At 41.2% G+C, this 21,712-nt stretch overlaps 1 protein-coding gene across 1 annotated transcript; it reads right to left on the reverse strand.

Moving 5' to 3' along the window:
* Positions 1–3,659: 3,659 nt before the first annotated feature.
* LOC143539206 (nitrate reductase [NADH]-like) lies at positions 3,660–8,473 on the reverse strand. The gene is made up of 4 exons (XM_077032586.1): positions 7,186–8,473; positions 6,904–7,044; positions 6,092–6,324; positions 3,660–5,146 (listed from the first exon to the last, which is right to left on the reverse strand). The coding sequence occupies exons 1-4, from the start codon at positions 8,195–8,197 to the stop codon at positions 3,803–3,805; spliced, it is 2,730 nt and encodes a 909-aa protein (XP_076888701.1). The 5' UTR covers positions 8,198–8,473; the 3' UTR covers positions 3,660–3,802.
* Positions 8,474–21,712: the final 13,239 nt, after the last annotated feature.

Genomic DNA, 21,712 nt, shown 5'->3' on the forward strand with positions numbered 1-21,712 from the left:
CGGCCCCCAAAACCATGTCACCGTCTCCGGTTGTGGCAGCCGTCGTCACACCCCAGCCACAAAGTCGTCGTGAAAACAGCCGTGCTTCTGGTCATCGCCGTGAAAACACCTCTGGTCATCGCCTTAATAACACCCGTAATAATAACAATAACATGCGTGAAAGTCGTGGTCAATCTCGTCCCTACCCACCCCAAACCCCACCACCAGCTCCTTACTCTTATTGGGCCCCTCCACCTTACTGGGCTCCACCCTGCCCGTACCCAACACAAGGGTGGGCTCAACCTTGGCAGCCTAAGATAACATTTTCTCTACGTCCCAACAAGTTTACCCTTTGAGATTTAAATCAGAAACCTATGACAAGTTTGCCAACTTTTATAAATACATTGAAACCCAATTTCACATGAAAATACCATCGTTTCAATGTGACATGGGAGGCGAATTCGACAACACAAACTTTAAAAATTTCGCCACCAAAAACGATATCCAACTTCGTTTCTCGTGTCCTCATACGTCCCAACAAAACGGAAAATCTGAACGAATGATTCGTCGCATAAAAGAAATCATGTTCACCTTACTCACTCATGCCTCCCTCCCATCATCCTTTTGGGTCGAAGCCCTACACACAGCCTCTCACCTTCACAACATACTACCCACCAAATTACACCATAACTACTCTCCCATGTCTCTTCTCTACCATCGTACCCCCTCTTACGATCACCTCCGTGTGTTCGGTTGCTTATGTTTCCCTAACATGTCTGCGACCCGACATCACAAACTAACCCCTCGCTCAACCCCTTGTGTCTTTCTCGGGTATCCTGCGAACTATCGTGACTACCGATGCCTTGACATTTCGAGCGGTAAAACCATTTTCTCTAGACATGTCATCTTCGATGAGTCACAATTTCCATACAATAACCCTCAAAATCCGCCTCCTTCACACATGTTTTTGGATCCCTCTCCATTAATATTCACTCAACCAACTACTTCACATCTTACACCTAACCAAGATTCCCCATCCTCACCTCCATCAACAACTCAAACCTCCCAAATACCCCCTACTGAAACACCACCCAGCCACAACCCATCTCCCCCTCCCCCTAACTCACCTCACTTCGGCCCAACTTCTCCCCCCCCCCCCTACTTAGTCCACCTCAAAATCAAAATACAACTCACGACCCACCACCTTGCTCACCTCCAAATCAAAATATACCTCCCCTATCTGTACCTAATATACCACCGCCAACCATTCCCTCCACCTCCTCTCACCCCATGCAAACTCGATCTCGATCCGGTATCGTCAAACCCCGTGTCCCTCTTTCTTTAAACACAGAAACCACCCCTTCCCTTTCTCCACTACCTAAATCTCACATCACAGCCCTCACCGATCCAAACTGGAAAATTGCCATGACTAACGAATATAATGCTCTTTTGGAAAGTAATACGTGGGATCTTGTACCGAGACCTTCGGGTGCGCCCATTATTCGGTGCATGTGGCTTTATAAACATAAATTCAAAGTCGATGGATCATTGGAACGGTACAAGGCTAGACTGGTTAATGGTAAAAGTCAAACGGTGGGTGTCGATTGTGATGACACGTTTAGTCCCGTGGTAAAACCCACTACAATTCGGACGGTCCTCAGTCTAGCAGTGTCACGATCTTGGCCAATACATCAAATGGATGTTAAAAATGCATTCCTTCATGGCCACTTGCAAGAAACGATTTATATGTTCCAACCGCCGGGGTTCGTCTCAACAACGCACCCAAAACATGTTTGCAAACTTAACCGTTCACTCTATGGTTTAAAACAAACCCCACGAGCTTGGTATCATCGTTTTGCAACATATATTTCGAAGTGCGGGTTTAAGAGTAGCATTTGCGACACTTCCTTGTTCGTTTATAAAAAAGGTGATCAAATGGCATACCTCTTACTTTACGTGGATGATATCATCCTAACTGCCTCAAGTGATACATTGCTTCGAACGATTATTCAGTCACTTTCAACGGAATTTAAAATGACCGATCTCGGTCCGCTGCATCATTTCCTTGGCATCACAGTTCAAAGACAAAAAGAAAGGTTGTTCTTATCTCATCACAGTATGCCTCCGACATACTTTCCTGCGCGGATATGTTAAATTGTAAGACGGTAAGTACCCCGGTCGAAGCAGGCTCCAAACTAAGTGCCACTTCGGATGGATCTTTATATAGAAGCCTTGTCGGTGCACTACAATATCTCACAATTACTCGACCGGATATTTCCTATGCGGTCCAACAAGTTTGTCTTTTCATGCATGCTCCAAGGGAACCGCACTTTCAATTTCTTAGACGGATCCTTCGGTATATCAAAGGTACTTTATCTCAGGTCCTTGTCATTTCTCCCTCTCCATCCATAAAGCTTACGGCATATTCAGATGCGGATTGGGGCGGGTGTCCCGACTCACGAAGATATACCTCCGGCTATTGCGTTTACATGGGTGCAAACTTGGTCTCTTGGTCTTCAAAATGCCAACCTACGGTATCTCGGTCTAGTGCCGAAGCCGAATATAAAGGAGTTCCAACGCCACAGCCGAGGTTTGCTGGATCCGTAACCTCCTTCTCGAGCTCCATGTTCCGACTACACGTGCAACACTCATATATTGTGACAATGTCTCGGCCGTATACCTTTCGGAAAATCCCGTGCAACATCAACGCACTAAACACGTCGAGCTCGATATCCATTTTGTTCGTGAAAAGGTCCGACTTGGTACAATTAAAGTTCTACACGTTCCCGCTGACTATCAATATGCGGATATATTCACCAAGGGTCTACCAAAACATCTCTTCCAACGGTTTCGGTCCAGTTTATGCCTTCGTCAATCTTTGGCTCAAACTGCGGGGGAGTGTTAACCAATAATGAGCTGTCACCATTATTGGTGTATATTTGTATTTAATTAGATTGTTAATAGTTTGTTAGGATTGATTGTATTTCCTTAGTTCCTTGATTCACTCTCTCTTTTGTATTATATATGCCATGTATTATGCGCATGAAAGACAAGGAATAATATTGAACTTTACACATTGAACACAATTGTCTTTTGATTTTATTATAGTAACTTTCTTTTAGAACTCCCGATGGAAAATTTTTCCATCGGAAAATGATTGCCACTATAGACAGATAGACACTAAAAAGTTTGTGCGGAAATCTTATCCAAAAAAAGTATCTTTAAGATTAGTGGTGATCATGATCGAGGGATAATCCATTAAAAATTTCCTACATGGGTACCGGCGAGAAATTTAGGACTTTGATGTGTAAATACCAATGGTAAAGATCAAATCTTTGGGTTAGACTATGCATCGCTAATTATCTAAAGATTACCAATGGATAATTGTATTTTGCACTTGTAGTGTTACTATCAAAGACAATGTTCTAGTTACCAAAAGTTATTTTCTGGTTACTAAACTCTTCCGATGTTATTTGTAGCGTTTAAGACAACTTTTGATATTCTAAGAAATCTCTTTCATTTAAGTGAGCGTGTCTATCTTTTTTTTTTCCTGCCTCGTAGACAAATCTGCAATAATAACTTTGTTTCGTCGATAGTGTCACAGCTGGGCTATATTTGAAACACTTAGTGCACTTTGTACGTTAGGAGAGAGTTAACTATACATTGGCTTAGTTCAAGTGTTTAGTAAAACCAAGCTTAACTTCTTAATGTTTTCTATCAAAAGCTCTGACATTGATAGATGATTACAAATAGTAGTATGTACATATGACTTTATTTCCAAAATAAAAATTTAAACCACCTTCATTACAATACAATTGACATCCTAAAACACCAACAAAGAATTCTTGATATCATAACCCATCTTTTCCAAATTAGGGTTTATAGCAAACTGAATCATGGGAGGTGGTCCACAAGCCAATGCCAATGTATCTTCAGAAACCTCAGGAATATGTTCTCTCATGATGTCTTCAGTGATAAACCCTTCACTATATTTCCACCCTTCCCTAATTGACTTTGCCACAACATACCATACCTTCACTCTATCTGGATACTTCTCAGCCCACGCATCAAGCTCATCCCTCAACAATATATCATCTTCGGTTCGGTTCGCATACACCACGAACATCTTTGTATCATCTTCCGGATCCTTCAATATCGCTTGCATCACTTGATATATAGGTGTGATCCCCGTCCCACCCGCAAACATGGCTAGCTTGGTGGCAAACTTTTGTTTACCATGCACCGAAAATGTCCCCTTACCCATGTACTCAATGTGGCCTAATGGACCTTTGATGTCAAGTGATGAACCTATTGCTAATGACTCAAGATATTGTGACATGAGCCCACCATCTGGGAACTTTGGTTCCACGCCTTTGAAGTAAATTTTCACTAACAAATCAAAGTATCCGACTTCATCGATGGTGCTAGTTGGCGTGTATGCTCGCATGCACAACTTGTCATCAACCGTGGCACATAAAAAGATATGTTTCCCTACAGGTAATCCAAGAACTTGATCGGGTGACGGGAGGGCGAATCGGAATAACCGAACGTCATGAGAAACTGTTGTTTTTGAGACAAGTTTGCATGGGATCTTTTCACGTGGGACTAAGGCTACGCTTCTTGTAGGCACGATTTCTTTAATAGTGGCTAAGTTTGAGCTTAGATAATTAGTGGCACCATGGACCGAGTTGTTTGGTGATGACGCAGCCGAATCTGAACTATAACCCATGGTTATGAGTTCACCGATTCTGTACTCTTCTAAGAGCTTCTTAGCCTTGTCCGAATGGATGGCATCAAACTCTTCGGTGCAGTCAGTTCCTGCGTTGATGAGGATGGAGTCACTCCCACCCGGGTGGTCCTTGAGGAAGGCGGTGCAGTCGTAGATGTGACCGTGGACCACGATCCAAGCAGAATCGGCTGAGTTGTGTTTCTTGACTTCGGACATTGTGAAGGTTAAAGAAGTAGTGTTCATGAATGGAGATGAAACACTCTTTTTGAGGGTTGGGTTTGCTTTCTCAATTGATATCTCGAGATGTTTTTCACGAGCCATCCATCCGCCCGATTGGTTCCCGGGTTGAGTTGGGTGCTCGAAGACTATACCGATCTCGCCCTTGTGCGGTTTGCACATATTGGTCTTCACTCGGAACCAACAGTTGTTCATCATACCCTGTATGTATCATATTATATGTGATCAGCTATAGATTCTCATTTATATTTTATAGTTATGTATAATATAATGTTTATTTAGGTGTTCTTTTGAAACTTCTTGTGTTTCTAAATTCTAAGCAAATATAGAAATAGAACAGGCATTGTGATACAAAATAATCAAATTAACTAGCACCTTGAAAATAACTTTGATTGGTAAAAGCTTGTAGCCTTGTACACGAGCGCGTATGCATATATATATATATATATGATAGGTTTAATGTAAAAAACAATATTTTTGTGAGATGAATAAGAATAGATCAGGCCCTTGGATCTATGATCTAGTGGTTGAGATTGATAGTTTTTAAATAATTGTATTGTTTCATATTTACATTGTATAGTGTCATATTTAGGTGGTTTATTTTATTTTAAAGCTCTTTTCACACTTCTCACAAAACACTTGTTTTTTATTTGAACTCTTATATATATATATATAATATTGAGTTAACGTAAGTCAAAAGGAAATCTTTAGACCACAAATTTGTCGAGTTGGATATGAAAAGGTTCACAGAATCTAAATTAGAGTCATGCATGATGTCAACAAGCAGATGTCACTATTTCAATTATCAGATTTCAATGTTGCTACAATTATGAGATATTAAGCTATGATAGTTAAAAATAATGTATTTTAGAAATTATATAATACAATCAAATATATAATTACAACAGTTAGATTATTTTTCATACATACATCATTCTACAAAATCCTTAATGTATAAGTTAATGAAAAATCAATATAGACCTATAAATTTTAATAATCCTAAGTTGCTAGATGATTAATAATGAGAGATATATATTTGCAATGTGATAAATAACATTTTAAACTTTGATCATCGTTATAAGGGTAATATCGCTTTAATATGACTCCTAACAGACCAATGTATAATGTTTGTATATTATTATTTACCATGAGATTCCAAATGAGCTTCTCAGGTTGGGTGTTGAGGGTCTCGTCCCAGGCTCGAACCGCAATCTCTTTGGCACTAAGAAGGTCCAAAACCTCAACCTCAAGTGACCAGAAGCACCAGCACCAGTACTTCCCATACTTGTTTGGTTTCTCCTTGTGGTCCAGGCTACATACGATCCACGTCTCACCTCCATCCATTGTTACCTCCACACGTGTCACTTTCTTCCCACCCCCTGCACCATTAGTTAATATTTCGTATTAATATTAGCTGTTTTTTGCTAATTTGATTCATTATTAATAAAACCAATTCCAACCGACATGTTCTATATAACAACTTAAAAGTAAGGGTCGAAAACGATGTAACTACGGAATCTTGACCAACCCATGTATTCTAATTACTCCATTTTACCTCTTTGAACATTACAGATCTACAATTATTAAATTACTTTGTTGTAATTGATTCTTCAAGTTCCATTTGTTGTTACAGATTCAGTTGATCTTAATAATTATGTAAAAATGTTCGTTTCACTCATAAAGTAGCTTTCTTTGCAAGTTGCCATATAGACATATACCACGTGATTAGATTCTATTTTCTCTCAACCTCTTCTACGTTGTATATTAACCTCAACTTATAAATCAATTGCAACATGTATTAAATACGTAATAATTTTAAATCTTACGGTTTTTATGTAGGTAAATAGTATAGGAGTATCACTTGATATCATACCAGTATAGTATTTTAGATTTTCCTACCATACCTAAAATTATTAATATTAACCGACAAAGTAAGATCTTGGAAGATGATTAAATACCAGAATAAGCATATCCCCTCAAGGTGTACGGCCTCTGAGTAGTCCATGCATTAATCGGCAATATCTCCTCATGGCAGGGTGTTGTAATCACGGAGTTTATGTTGAGCTCGTTGATTATATACTCGGGTTTGTACCACCAACCTACACCACACATACAATATCATCAACATGTTTTCCATAAATAAATCCAAACTCATAAATACCATATCTCAAATGTTAAACGTAAATATGTATTTCAATTAAATTTTATGATTTTAATCTTAAATGAATATATTTAGTTACCTTCCGCGTTGGCTAGCTCAGCATCCACGTGTGACGGCAGCACACGGTTGTCTTTGTAGTGGTAATAGTTCTCCGACGCCGGAGTAGTCACAATAATACGCTTTAACCACTTCACCATCCGACCACCGATGAATCCCGGAATTATCATCCTCACCGGAAACCCGTGATCCGGTAACAACTTCTCCCCATTTTGCATGTACGCCAATATGATATCCCTAGCCGGATCCATTGCCATCTCAATACTGATACTGGTTCCGTATTTCGAACCACCGCCTCCGGGAAGATCCTCAGCTCCCTCAAAACACACATTCAACGCCCCCTTCTTCCGGTTATAGATCCCGCATCTTTTCAATATTTGAAACAATGGGACTCCCTTCCAAACCGATGTTGATATCCCGGCAGTGCCCCAGTTGAACCCGATGGTTTGTTTCGTCAAATTCTGTTCTTTGCGCCTGTTCCCGGCGCAAACCAGTGAGACAGGAAATTCCCGGGTTGGGAATTCCCTGACCAGTTGGTTCATGGTGAAACAAGCGGGTCGTTTCACCAGCCCGCATATCTCCACGGTCCAGTCGTCCCAACTGGCATTAGGGACTGGACCGTGGTTGCGGACGTAATGGAGAGGGGCAGGGGTGATGAACCCATGGTGCATGAGCTTATTCAAAGGTGGCTCCGAGTTGAACGGGTGCTTACCCGTGAGCCGGACCATGGACGGGTTCCGCTCGATCCATTGGTCCGCGGTGCCAACGTCTCGCGGATCGAAAACCGTTCCTTCCAATTCGGAGTTTGACTTTTTAATGGCGTCGGTGTAGTCAACCTCGTCGTCGTCCTCCTCGTCACTCGAGTCGTCGTGCACCTTATTTAACGTCGAAAAATCTCGACTAGCGGTGGTAAAGTTGTAGCCACGGATGGGTGAATCGGAACGCTGGTGGTTAGGGCTGAAGGAGCGGGCGACCGTGGTGGCCGATAGACCGGGTTCGTGGCTGAACCGGCGGTTTTCAACGGAGGCCGCCATTTGGTTTGAATGGAAAACCTTGAATTTAGTGTTTCAGTCTTCCTGTAGGTTTGTATCCGATGTGCTGAGAAAATGAGACACCACTTTGGCTTAAACAACACACATACTTAAATATATATAGATGCATGGATATATTAAAATATAAATATAATGGAAAAATGAAAAAAGAAATCCATTGACTAGTAAAAGATCTGGCTGGCAATTTGTTTAGTTGTTTACACTAGCGAAATAGTGACGTAATAAAAAGCTATTTATTAACTCGTCCACATATTATTATGGTATTTGGAAAGAAAACGTGTGGAAGTTGAGAGATTAAGCAGCTCTTGGGAGAGAAAAAGGCCGAGGAAGTGTGTGGGGAAATAAAAGAAAGCCACAAAAAATATGAAAAATGAAAAAGTAATGGCCGCAAAGATTGACAAAGACCACATATCCTCTTAAAAGTACTAGATTTTGTATTCCAACCTTTGCGGCACTCGAATACTTGCTTTTTTAATACACTACATTTCTATGTGTGATCATGTATAAAATTCAACGGGAAGCTCCTGCTTTTTAAAGATTACCGGTAAAAATCACACGTTCTGGTGATGATACTGTAACTAAAACAAAATAATAAAATAGATAAAAAACAAAATTGATATACAATTAGTTTTCGTTGTGTTCATTACAGGCCGAAACTAAAACAAAAACTAAACTAAACAATATATATATATATATTGGCCAACACAGTGCCGCCAAGTGGCCCAATCGGCACTTAGTGGCACCAAACTTTGAAAATTTTACATATAATAATAATTAGACTTGGCTAAAACAGATAACTAATTAAAGATGGATTACCATGGATTTAGTCACTAAACATAACCAAAATTAGTAATTTAGTTAGAAAATGAACTTACGATGATGTTCGAATTTTGATTGTTGTAGTATCTCGATTATCACCGTGGACAGTCGTGTAGAAAATATGAAACATCTATATATAACAAATAAGTACCTGAAACTAATGAAAGCGTCAGTTTTCATAATTCCATGAGTCTGATTTAATTTTTTTTACTTATTTTTTTAATTAAGTAATAAACTTATTATCGTTTCTATTTCTTAATTCCTAAATCATTATTACTATCGGTTGACATTTCCTGTTGTTTTTTCTTAATAAATAAGTTTGATTTTCATTTATTTTTTTCTTAATATCTAAATGGTTAATTTATCATGTGTAACAGATGTGTTTCTAGCATGGTATTCATTACATGATTAAATATACCTCTCACTCCATAGCTTTAAAACGTCATTTTTCTCATCGTTTCTTTGTTTATAAACTGGTTTTTGCATAGAACTTAAAAATGTTGTTGAGAAAACCAAAACAAGGGAATAGTATACCACCAAGATGAAGAACTAACTTATGCTAGTTCATCTACTATAATCTAAACATTTTGAAATAAACTGCTATTTTGGCTAATGTAGTTTACGTCTTATAGCTCATTGTTGGCCTATTTTAGATGGTTTGCACTTAGTTTGTTTCTTTTGTTTTGGGCTGCGTATGTAAACCGAGATCCAAAGGCTTTGGGCTATGTTGGGCTAGTAGGTTGAGCACCCTATATATAGAATTCATTGTATAGGGTTGTAGGTTGTTCATCGAGTTGTGTTTTGGTCGTCTAAGGGTTATTCTAGACGTGTTTGTATTGATAGTGCTTAAGCACCCGACGTTCAATATAACATGTGTTTTGAAGCAATTCTTGGTGTTCTATGTGTTTGTGTTTCGTGTTCTTGAATCATCTAGTGTTGGAATTCCGCACCAACACCTAGATTTGTTGATATCATAATTGAAAGATCCTTCTTGGACCTTACAATTGGTATCAAAGCCTTAAACCTATTCAGGCTCGTTAGTGTGATATCAATGGGTTCAAGAGATAAAGGTTTGTGGGCTTTATTATTTTCCGGCGGGTTTTTGATCGGAGGAGAAGAAAACTGCAAATTTTGGAAGAGATTTGGTCAACTTGGAAACAATATTTGAATCCCTTGATTTACGGGATTCCGTTGGTTACAAATATGAATCAACTAATTCAGATCTCGGCTGAAATTAGTAGCTCTCGGTCAAAACCAAGTGTATTCAGTGTTTTCAGCCTAGTTTGTTTGTTTTCGGTTGAAAAAAGGGTGTTTTCGGCCACAATTTATTGGTTCTCGGTCAAGCTTACTGGTTCTCGGTCAAACTTTTCGGTTCTCGGTCAAGCTTATTGGTTGTCGGTCAAACTTATTGGTTCTCGGTCAACTCCAGGTCAACAATACCTGGTTCTCGGCCCAGTGAACTGCAAACTTAGTTTGGGCCTGATTAATTTGATTTGGGCCTTGGACTAAAACTTTTGGACTAAAATTACTTGGACTAATTAAAACATGGAACAGTTAACTAATGGCAATGGCTCAACCAACACTTCACTCCATCAAGAACTGGACTCCATAATGGGGACCGCCACTCGGATACCCCGTCTCTTGTCTCATGAGGGGTTAAGTGAATGGAAGTTTTGTTTTGAGAAATACGTCAAGATGAAGGATGCCAAAGTCTGGAGAAGTATCGTTAGGGGACCTCAAAGAATCACTTATCAACGTGCTAACTCAACTGAAGTTATTGTGAAGCTCGTTGCTCAGTATCATGATGATGATTTTGCTAAAGTTGAGGAGGATGAGAAGTGTAACACCCCGACCAAAGGCGGATTATACATCGGGCGCCACATATTGTTTCATTACTCGTGACACTATTGGTGTCAATATTTATTAATACACATTTTATCACGCACGCGCAGCGGGGAAAATAAAGAACATAAATCAAACATAAATCAATATATTATAAATTATAACATTCAAACAACATTAACTTGTCTTGATACATTTTAATTCTAGGTCCAAAAGTAAAAACGTCCTACGTGTCCACAAGCTCCAAAACAGCTACTGCAAACCTGAACATGTGTTAAAATAAACGTCAAACACTTGCGTGTTGGTGAGAGATCAAGTTTAATACAATACATAGATAACAATAAAATCTGCGCGCAACATGTGTATGTCTGGTTTTCAACAAGGGTGTAATCTGATCGGGACCAACTCTAAGAGACAAGAATGCCAGTGCTCACAATTGAGCTCACAAACAAGACTAACTGTGCAAGTGTAACAAAAGAGAAAATCATAAACGAATGTTCTCCCGTGTTCATCTAATGGTACCATGAAAACTGCGGAATAGACCGTCCATACGGTTAATGATCCACACATACAAATAAACAGCCAAGTCTACGTCCTCAACACATGGGATACTGCGCGACTAAAGTTCATAAACAGTTTAAGACTCAAGTTTTGTATGAACACATGAACATCCCAAAGCATTTAAAATAAAAAGGGATTAGATACGAGATAACTCACTTGATAAACGATGCGGTGAAAGATATGCAAGAATCAACTCTTAAACAAGCAAAGTTAACCTATAATTAAGATTATTGTTTTAATGATTTGTTTTAAGTCTTGATTATAAGTTAGCATAATTAAATAAGTAAATTATTATATATATATATATTACCGGAAAAGCAGGGCAGATCAGGGAGGAAGACGGAGGCAGAGAGGGAGGCGGCAGAGAGAGCAAGGAGGAGGTCAGGAGAGAGTAAGTGTTTTGTGTGTGTAGTGTTAAGAAAAATAATACTATTATTTATAGAGAAACCCTAGGAGACATAAATCCAGAAAAAGGGGAAAAGATTCCAAGACAAACAGAACAAGACAAAACAAAAGATAACAAAAGATATCAAAAGATATGGCAGCTGCAGGGGGCAAGATAAAGCTGACAGGGAACAGTAAAAAAAGGCATGGGCGGTTCAGATAAAGGTACTGGTCAAGCATGGCAAAAGCAGATCTCAAAAGATAATGTCAGTCACTTTTTCTACCAACCAATGGGGGTTGGTACGCATGCTGCGCCGAAAGTAACTATTCAGACATTAGATAGGTTAGGTCAACGGCTCAAAAGATAAGACAACACAAAAGCAAACGGCTAGATTTAAACAGAAGATACAAGGGTTAAGCGCGGGAAGGCTGAGTGCGCGAGCGCGAAGGCTGGCACAACAATCCTTAGCGCACTGCGGGAAGAATCACATCCTTAGCGTGCTGTGTGAACTAGAATTCTAAGCGCATCGCGGGAAGAACATGCATTCTTAGCGCGCTGCGAGAAGAGTTCTCTTCACGCATCGCAGGAACAAGATGTCTTCACGCAGGCTTCCATGTAAGGAGTCTGGCGCGTGGAGCTGCAGACATCCTTAGGCGGGAAGAACCAAAGGACAAGCAAAGAGTTGAAAGAGGGAAACAAGGCGTAAGGGCGGGACGGCGACAAGAGGGAAAAGAAGGCGGAAAGAGAGAAGGAAGAGGGAGGGGACGGCGGAAAGAAAGAGAGAGAAAGAGGCGGGAAGGAAATTTATATTATTATTAAAAGTAAAATATAAGTATAAATAAATATTAAATCATAAAAGAAAGAGATCGGATAAGAGAAACGGGTACCTGGGTCGGATCGGATCGGGTCAGATGTCACAGTCTCCCCTACTTTAAGAAATTTCGTCCCGAAATTTATCTCGAAGTAGGTTGCGCAGAGAACAGGTGTGGGTACTTGATCTTCATTTGATCTTCCCTTTCCCATGTAAACTCGGCTCCGCGCTTGGACTCCCAACGAACTTTCACGATAGGGATACGACTGCGCTTGGTTTGCTTAACCTCGCGATCCATAATCTCAACAGGCTTCTCAACGAAATGCATAGATTCATCAACTTGAACTTCATCGAGTGAAATGTGAAGGTTCTCGTCAGCTAAACACTTCTTGAGATTGGATACATGGAACGTTGGATGCACATTACTGAGCGCGGGCGGCAGGTCAAGTCTGTAGGCAACTTTTCCCACACGCGCGAGAATCTTGAATGGACCAACATAACGAGGAGCAAGCTTACCCTTCTTCCCAAAGCGGACAACACCTTTCCAAGGCGACACTTTGAGGAGAACAAGATCACCAACTTGAAATTCGAGAGGCTTTCGCCTACGATCTGCGTAACTCTTCTGTCGGCTTCTGGCAGTCAGCAAATGATCACGGATCTTGGCGATTTTATCGGTTGTCTCTTGAACAAGTTCGGGTCCTGTGATTTGAGCTTCTCCCACTTCGCTCCAACAAATCGGGGAGCGGCACTTACGACCGTAAAGTGCTTCAAATGGGGCCATACCGATACTGGAATGATAGCTGTTATTATAAGAGAACTCGATCAAAGGCAGGTGCGAATCCCAATTACCTCCAAAATCAAGAACACAAGATCGGAGCATATCCTCAAGAGTTTGAATAGTTCGCTCAGACTGACCGTCAGTCTGAGGATGATATGCCGTACTCATGTCCAAGCGAGTTCCTAGCGCAGATTGGAGAGATTTCCAAAAGCGAGATATAAAACGGCCATCGCGATCGGATATGATGCTCAAAGGAGTACCATGGCGGCAGACGATTTCCTTGACATAAAGCTGCGCGAGATGCTCAACACGGTAGTTTTCACGAATGGGCAGAAAGTGAGCAGATTTAGTCAATCGATCCACTATTACCCAAATGCTATCATGTTTGCTTGCTGTCAAAGGTAACTTGGTAATAAAGTCCATCGCTATACCTTCCCATTTCCACGTAGGAATTTCAGGTTGTTCGAGCAAACCAGATGGGCGTTGGTGTTCAGCTTTCACTTTAGAACAAGTCAGGCATTTAGCTACGAACACAGCAATATCCTTTTTCATACCGGGCCACCAATAAGTTATGCGTAAATCCTTGTACATCTTATCAGCGCCAGGATGAATAGAATACCGAGATTTGTGCGCTTCACTCAGGATATCTGCGCGAAGATTCTCATCAAAGGGGATCCAGATGCGATTGAGATAGCAGAGAATTCCACTCAGATTAGGGACAAAGAGTGCTTCCGCGCCACACGCTAACTCGGCGCGAAGGCTACCATTACTGATGGATGCGCGCTGCGCGTCACGAATACGCGATTCAAGGTTGCTTTGAATCGGCGCGAAGTGAAGCTGCGTGCGCGGCAAAATACAGTTAAGCTGGCAGGGTTTTCGGCTGAGCGCATCGGCTACCACATTAGCCTTACCAGGATGATACCGGATCTCACAATCGTAATCGCTGATGAGTTCGTTCCATCGGCGTTGCCTCATGTTAAGTTCCTTTTGATCAAAGATATGCTGAAGGCTTTTATGGTCAGTGTAAAGGATACACTTAGTACCATAAAGGTAGTGTCTCCAGATCTTCAAGGCAAAAACAACTGCACCAAGCTCGAGGTCGTGAGTTGTATAATTCTTTTCATGAACCTTAAGTTGCCTTGATGCGTAAGCGATAACCTTGCCTCGTTGCATAAGAACACAACCGAGACCTTGGTTGGATGCATCGCAATACACGACAAAATCATCATTACCCTCGGGTAGCGCAAGAACAGGAGCTTCACACAACAAACGCTTGAGCGTTAGAAAGGCTTCTTCTTGCTTCGAGCCCCAAATATACGGTTTACCTTTGTGCGTTAGAGCTGTTAAAGGCAAAGCAATCTTCGAGAAGTTCGAAATGAATCGCCGGTAGTAACCAGCTAAGCCCAGAAAGGAACGGATCTCAGAAGGAGAGGATGGCGTAATCCAGTTCTTGATTGCTTCAATTTTGGATGGGTCGACATGAATACCCATCTTGTTAACAACATGACCAAGAAACTGTACTTCATCCGACCAAAATTCACACTTGGAGAGCTTGGCAAAGAGCTGCTCAGCTCTAAGCTTTTGCAATACCAATCGGAGATGTTGCTCATGCTCGGCCTTGGTCTTAGAATACACCAGAACATCATCGATAAACACGATCACGAATTTATCCAAGAAAGGCCTACACACCCGATTCATTAGATCCATGAAAACGGCGGGTGCGTTGGTTAGACCGAAGGACATGACCAAGAATTCAAAATGGCCATAACGAGTACGAAAAGCAGTCTTCGGAACATCTTCATCGCGGATACGCAACTGATGATAACCAGAACGGAGATCGATCTTCGAGAAACAAGAGGCACCTTGGAGTTGATCAAAAAGGTCGTCAATACGCGGTAAGGGATACCGGTTTTTAATGGTGAGTTTGTTCAACTCGCGGTAATCAATACACATGCGAAACGATCCATCTTTCTTTTTAACGAACAACACCGGAGCACCCCAGGGCGAAGAGCTAGGGCGAATGAATCTTTTAGCAGTCAACTCTTGAAGTTGGCTTGCCAATTCTTGCATCTCAGCGGGTGCAAGACGGTAAGGAGATTTAGCAACGGGGGAAGCACCAGGGACAAGATCAATACGGAACTCAACTTCACGAGCGGGAGGGATACCAGGAAGATCATCAGGAAAAACTTCAGGGAAATCACGCACAACAGGGATATCGCGAAGCTTCTTCTCTTCAACAGGTTTAACCACATGGGCTAGAAATGCAACACACTTCTTCCGCATGAGTCTTCGGGCTTCGGCGCAAGACATAAGTTTAAGACCACTGGAGGGTTTTTCGCCGTAAATGTAAAGATCACCATTTTCTCGAGGTAGGCGAACCAATTTCTTGGCGCAAATAACTTCGGCGCGATTATGCGTAAGCCAGTCCATACCAATGATAACATCAAAGCTTCCAAGAGGCATAGGGATGAGGTCAATCAGAAAATCGTTTTCGTTAAGATTAAGCGTACAATCTTTAATCACCGAGTTAATTAAAATAATTTCACCATTAGCCAATTCAACTGAAAAATCTTCTTTTAAATCGTTGCGCGGTCGCGCAAGCTTCTGCTCGAAGGCGCGAGAGATAAAGCTTCGATCGGCGCCAGTATCAAAAAGTACAGAAGCATAAAATCCGTTAAGCAAAAATGTACCATTAATTACGTCATTATTCGCTTGCGCTTGGTGCGCGGTTATGTTAAAAGCTCGTCCACGCGTCACTTGGTTTGAAATCTGGTTCACCGGATTCGCTTGTGTGATTTGCACTTGCAGTCTCGGGCACGCGTTCCGGAAATGACTGGGATCACCGCAGTTAAAGCACGATCTGGGTCGTGGGTTTTGGTAGATTGATTGTGGGTTCTGCGGGTAGACTGGTGGTGTTGGCGCAATTGGATTGGCGGGAAGGACTCTACAGTTCTCAGCAGTGTGACCAGTACGGCCACATCGGTTACAAAGTCGACACGGGGTTTGGGTTGGGTGGTGAAATCTACAGGTTGGGCAAAAGGGATGGTTTCCTGTGTAAGGTTTCTTAGTTGGCGGGGCAGGGAGTGCTGGATTGGTTAGGGCATAGTTGTGAACTACAGGGGGAGTTGGGTAAGCTGACAGAGGGTTAGGCGCGTAAACTGGGGGTTGCTGGACAATGGGCGGGTTGGTAAGCGCATAGGCCTTGCGCCTGCGCTTGAGGTTGTTACGGTTTGAGGGTTCAGGTTTGGTTTCTGTTGGTTCAGGGACAGTCTTGGTGAGTTTGGTCTTTTCTGTTCCCCGCAGGAACAGGGTTCCTGCTCTGACATGGTTGTCGCTGAGCACAGCGGCCAATTCGATGGCGTCAGAGAGGGTAACTGGGTTTCTGGCCCATACAGAATCTTGAATTTCCATGGGGAGACCCCCAAGGAATTTCTCTATGGCTCGGCGGGAAGGGGTAACAAGGTGAGAGACAAGCAGGCTTAGTTCATGGAAGCGCGTCGCGTACTCGCGCGCTTCTCCGCTGTATTGCTTCAAGTTCCAGAATTCTTCCTCCAGGCGCTTAACTTCGTTGGGAGGGCAGAATTCTCGCGTAAGAATTTCCTTGAATTCCTCCCATGTCATGCTAGAAGCAGCCTCTGCGCCACGCGCATGAGCTACTCCATTCCACCATGTAAGCGCTCTGGATTCCAGGACACTGGAAGCATATAGGGTTCGTCTTTCTGAGGGGCATTGGGTATGGAGGAAAGTGTTTTCAATCTTCTCAAGCCATTGGAGCATCACGGTGGCTCCTTCAAGACCTGTGAACTTCGGAGGGTTACCCGCGTTAAAGGACTTAATGTTATAACTCGAGGTGTTGGTATTGTTTTGGCTCAAAGCTTGGGCTATTGCGGCGGCCATTTCCTGGGAACGTTGCTGTCTACGCATGCGCGAGGCTTCTCTTCTCTGAAATCGGCGAGATAGCGGAGGCATTCTATAAAAGTTTTAATTTTAGTTAATATCTTGGTTTTATCGCAAAGTATAACTTTATAAAGCTTGGTTTCGCAGAGTTAGATACTATCAAAAGTTAAAGTAAATTAAATGACTTTAAATGCAGACTTAATAAAGGTAACAAATCCGAATCGAGAATCGACAATTCATGTATCACCATGACTTTCCGAATTCCCAATTTAAAATATACGAGCAAACGAGCATTGGAGATTGACGATTCATGTATCACCATGACTTTTCAATCTTCAATATAAAACATACAAGAAAATGAGTATTGGAGGTTGACAATTCATGTATCACCATGACTTTTCAAGTCTCCAACCTCAGAACATAATCGTAAATGGAAATTGAAAATCAACTATTCATGTATCACCATGACTTTTCGGATTTTCAATCCCAACAAACGAATATGTAAGTAAAATCAATAAAAATCGAAATTCAGCAAAAATCGAAATATCGCGAAATAAAACATAAAATCATATACTGCGCAAGTGCGAGCATATTCATAAATAACGAGTAATTAACAATAAGCGTGCAAACATGAGATTTCTCTCATGCGCGAGAAGGGACTCTTAGGTATTCTAGGCCGTTACGTCTAACCACCTATCCTAAAGTCAACGAGCTCTGATACCAATCTGTAACACCCCGACCAAAGGCGGATTATACATCGGGGCGCCACATATTGTTTCATTACTCGTGACACTATTGGTGTCAATATTTATTAATACACATTTTATCACGCACGCGCAGCGGGGAAAATAAAGAACATAAATCAAACATAAATCAATATATTATAAATTATAACATTCAAACAACATTAACTTGTCTTGATACATTTTAATTCTAGGTCCAAAAGTAAAAACGTCCTACGTGTCCACAAGCTCCAAAACAGCTACTGCAAACCTGAACATGTGTTAAAATAAACGTCAAACACTTGCGTGTTGGTGAGAGATCAAGTTTAATACAATACATAGATAACAATAAAATCTGCGCGCAACATGTGTATGTCTGGTTTTCAACAAGGGTGTAATCTGATCGGGACCAACTCTAAGAGACAAGACTGCCAGTGCTCACAATTGAGCTCACAAACAAGACTAACTGTGCAAGTGTAACAAAAGAGAAAATCATAAACGAATGTTCTCCCGTGTTCATCTAATGGTACCATGAAAACTGCGGAATAGACCGTCCATACGGTTAATGATCCACACATACAAATAAACAGCCAAGTCTACGTCCTCAACACATGGGATACTGCGCGACTAAAGTTCATAAACAGTTTAAGACTCAAGTTTTGTATGAACACATGAACATCCCAAAGCATTTAAAATAAAAAGGGATTAGATACGAGATAACTCACTTGATAAACGATGCGGTGAAAGATATGCAAGAATCAACTCTTAAACAAGCAAAGTTAACCTATAATTAAGATTATTGTTTTAATGATTTGTTTTAAGTCTTGATTATAAGTTAGCATAATTAAATAAGTAAATTATTATATATATATATATTACCGGAAAAGCAGGGCAGATCAGGGAGGAAGACGGAGGCAGAGAGGGAGGCGGCAGAGAGAGCAAGGAGGAGGTCAGGAGAGAGTAAGTGTTTTGTGTGTGTAGTGTTAAGAAAAATAATACTATTATTTATAGAGAAACCCTAGGAGACATAAATCCAGAAAAAGGGGAAAAGATTCCAAGACAAACAGAACAAGACAAAACAAAAGATAACAAAAGATATCAAAAGATATGGCAGCTGCAGGGGGCAAGATAAAGCTGACAGGGAACAGTAAAAAAAGGCATGGGCGGTTCAGATAAAGGTACTGGTCAAGCATGGCAAAAGCAGATCTCAAAAGATAATGTCAGTCACTTTTTCTACCAACCAATGGGGGTTGGTACGCATGCTGCGCCGAAAGTAACTATTCAGACATTAGATAGGTTAGGTCAACGGCTCAAAAGATAAGACAACACAAAAGCAAACGGCTAGATTTAAACAGAAGATACAAGGGTTAAGCGCGGGAAGGCTGAGTGCGCGAGCGCGAAGGCTGGCACAACAATCCTTAGCGCACTGCGGGAAGAATCACATCCTTAGCGTGCTGTGTGAACTAGAATTCTAAGCGCATCGCGGGAAGAACATGCATTCTTAGCGCGCTGCGAGAAGAGTTCTCTTCACGCATCGCAGGAACAAGATGTCTTCACGCAGGCTTCCATGTAAGGAGTCTGGCGCGTGGAGCTGCAGACATCCTTAGGCGGGAAGAACCAAAGGACAAGCAAAGAGTTGAAAGAGGGAAACAAGGCGTAAGGGCGGGACGGCGACAAGAGGGAAAAGAAGGCGGAAAGAGAGAAGGAAGAGGGAGGGGACGGCGGAAAGAAAGAGAGAGAAAGAGGCGGGAAGGAAATTTATATTATTATTAAAAGTAAAATATAAGTATAAATAAATATTAAATCATAAAAGAAAGAGATCGGATAAGAGAAACGGGTACCTGGGTCGGATCGGATCGGGTCAGATGTCACAAGAAGGCACTTTCAACTTTAACCATGACACTTTAACCTGAGATTGCTCTTGGTTTTATAGAACTGCAATCTGCTAAGGAATTATGGGAGGCATTGATTGAGGTATATGAAGGAAATGAAGAAATGAAAAGAAGTCGCCAAGACTTGTTGCGACAAAAATTCAATATGTTTAACCATGTTCTGGGAGAGTCATTGGAGACTCAACTCCAAAGGTTCATAGCCCTGGTGACTGAAATGAGACCCACAAGCATTTATCTGGCAACCTCTGAGATAAACAACAAGCTGGTAAACTCGTTGCCGAAGAGTTGGGATATGAATGTTGCTCTTATCAAAAAGACTAAAGATCTCAATAGAATGTCTCTCTATGAGATGATGGCTACTATCAAGGCATGTGATATGGATGACAAACAACGTGCAATAAATCATGCAAACTCTTACAGTGCAGCTGGGTACAACGTTGCTTCCAACAATGCCCTTATCTCTCAAGACAGTTTCTCATTGTTGAAGGCCACTCAACAACATCCACCTCAGGGAAACTTTCAAATGTTCACATCCACTCAAGGTCAACCATCTTCCTTTCCACCTCAACCAGCTCTAGTATTCTTCACAAAGTCTGGTCAATCTTCAGCAGATAATGAAAAGTCTTCATCCTCTGGTGTTACTTATCGTCAGAACTCCAGTCAGATTCCTTCCATTTCAAAAGAAACTCAGGAGAATATAGCTCTAATAGCAGGATTCATGAACTGTTATAATGCATTTCTAGCTGGAGACTTGGTCTAACCTGTAGTTGCTGCTGAACTCGATCAGATCCATCCTGACGATGTTGAAGAAATGGATATCCCTTGGCAAATCGCCATGGCAGTATTTCGGGCCAAGAAGTTCACTAAGAGGACGGGTAGAAACAATTGGAATATGCCTAATAATCAGAAGGTGAGTTTTAACAAGGACACTCTGAGATGCTACAACTGTCATGAGCCGGGTCATTTTGCTCGTGAATGTACTAACCCGAAAAAGGATGGAAACACAGAAAGGGCGCTGGTTACAGTGGGTAATGCTAGAGGTGAGGTTGAGGGTAGTTCGGTAAATGGTGAAAGGGGATTGGTTGCTCAACAATTCTCTTGGGAGGATCAGATGGCTGCTCTCAACATTGGAAATCAGACCGCAAACTTCGCAAATGTTGAAGACACCGGAGAAGAAAACGCTACTGAGGAGAAAATCAAGGAAATTCAATTCGCATATATGGCGTTCACTTCTCCAAATTCATATGAGGTAAGTTTTCAACCATGTTCTCTAGATTGTGTTGATAAGATAGAGTTATATAAGCTCCATAATGATAACTTAATTAGAGACATGGAAAGAATAAAATCTGAAAACTTCAAACTTAAGAAAAATGAAAAAGGCTTTCTAGATAAGTTAGAAGCAACTCAAAAGGATTTTTCAAAGCTTAAGTCTAAATTTAGTATAAAATGTTGTCATTACCTAGACGTTGAACAAGAAATCGCTGAACTAACTGCTAAACTGGAAGCCTCCAAGTTGGGAATTTTGAATTTAAATAGTAAATTTGAAAGGGCTGAACTAAATTTTAAAAAATTCGAGGGTTCCAGCAAAGTAGTTAGCTCAATGATTGAAAACCAATTGTGCTGGAAAGAAAATGAAGGTGAGGGCATAGGATATAGTTAAATTCCCCCACCCTACAACCACAATTATGTTAGTACTCCTGTTACCAAAGAACATGAAGAAAAGATAAAGGACATGAAATACGGTAAGCAAGACAAATGTGATGGAGCTAGCTTTGTGAATGCAAGTCTGT

This window comes from Bidens hawaiensis, unplaced genomic scaffold (assembly GCF_021521415.1).
Source record: "Bidens hawaiensis isolate Kalapana, Puna unplaced genomic scaffold, B.hawaiensis_p1.1 tig00011824_1, whole genome shotgun sequence".
NCBI classification, from domain to species: domain Eukaryota; kingdom Viridiplantae; phylum Streptophyta; class Magnoliopsida; order Asterales; family Asteraceae; genus Bidens; species Bidens hawaiensis.

Excerpts from the sequence above, each read along its gene's own strand:
- LOC143539206 (XM_077032586.1), bottom strand. The coding sequence starts at position 8,197 with ATGGCGGCCTCCGTTGAAAACCGCCGGTTCAGCCACGAACCCGGTCTA. Across the intron at positions 7,045-7,185 it reads TGAGCTAGCCAACGCGGAAG|GTTGGTGGTACAAACCCGAG; the intron begins GTAACTAAATAT and ends TGTGTGGTGTAG. Across the intron at positions 5,147-6,091 it reads AGCTCATTTGGAATCTCATG|GGTATGATGAACAACTGTTG; the intron begins GTAAATAATAAT and ends TGATACATACAG.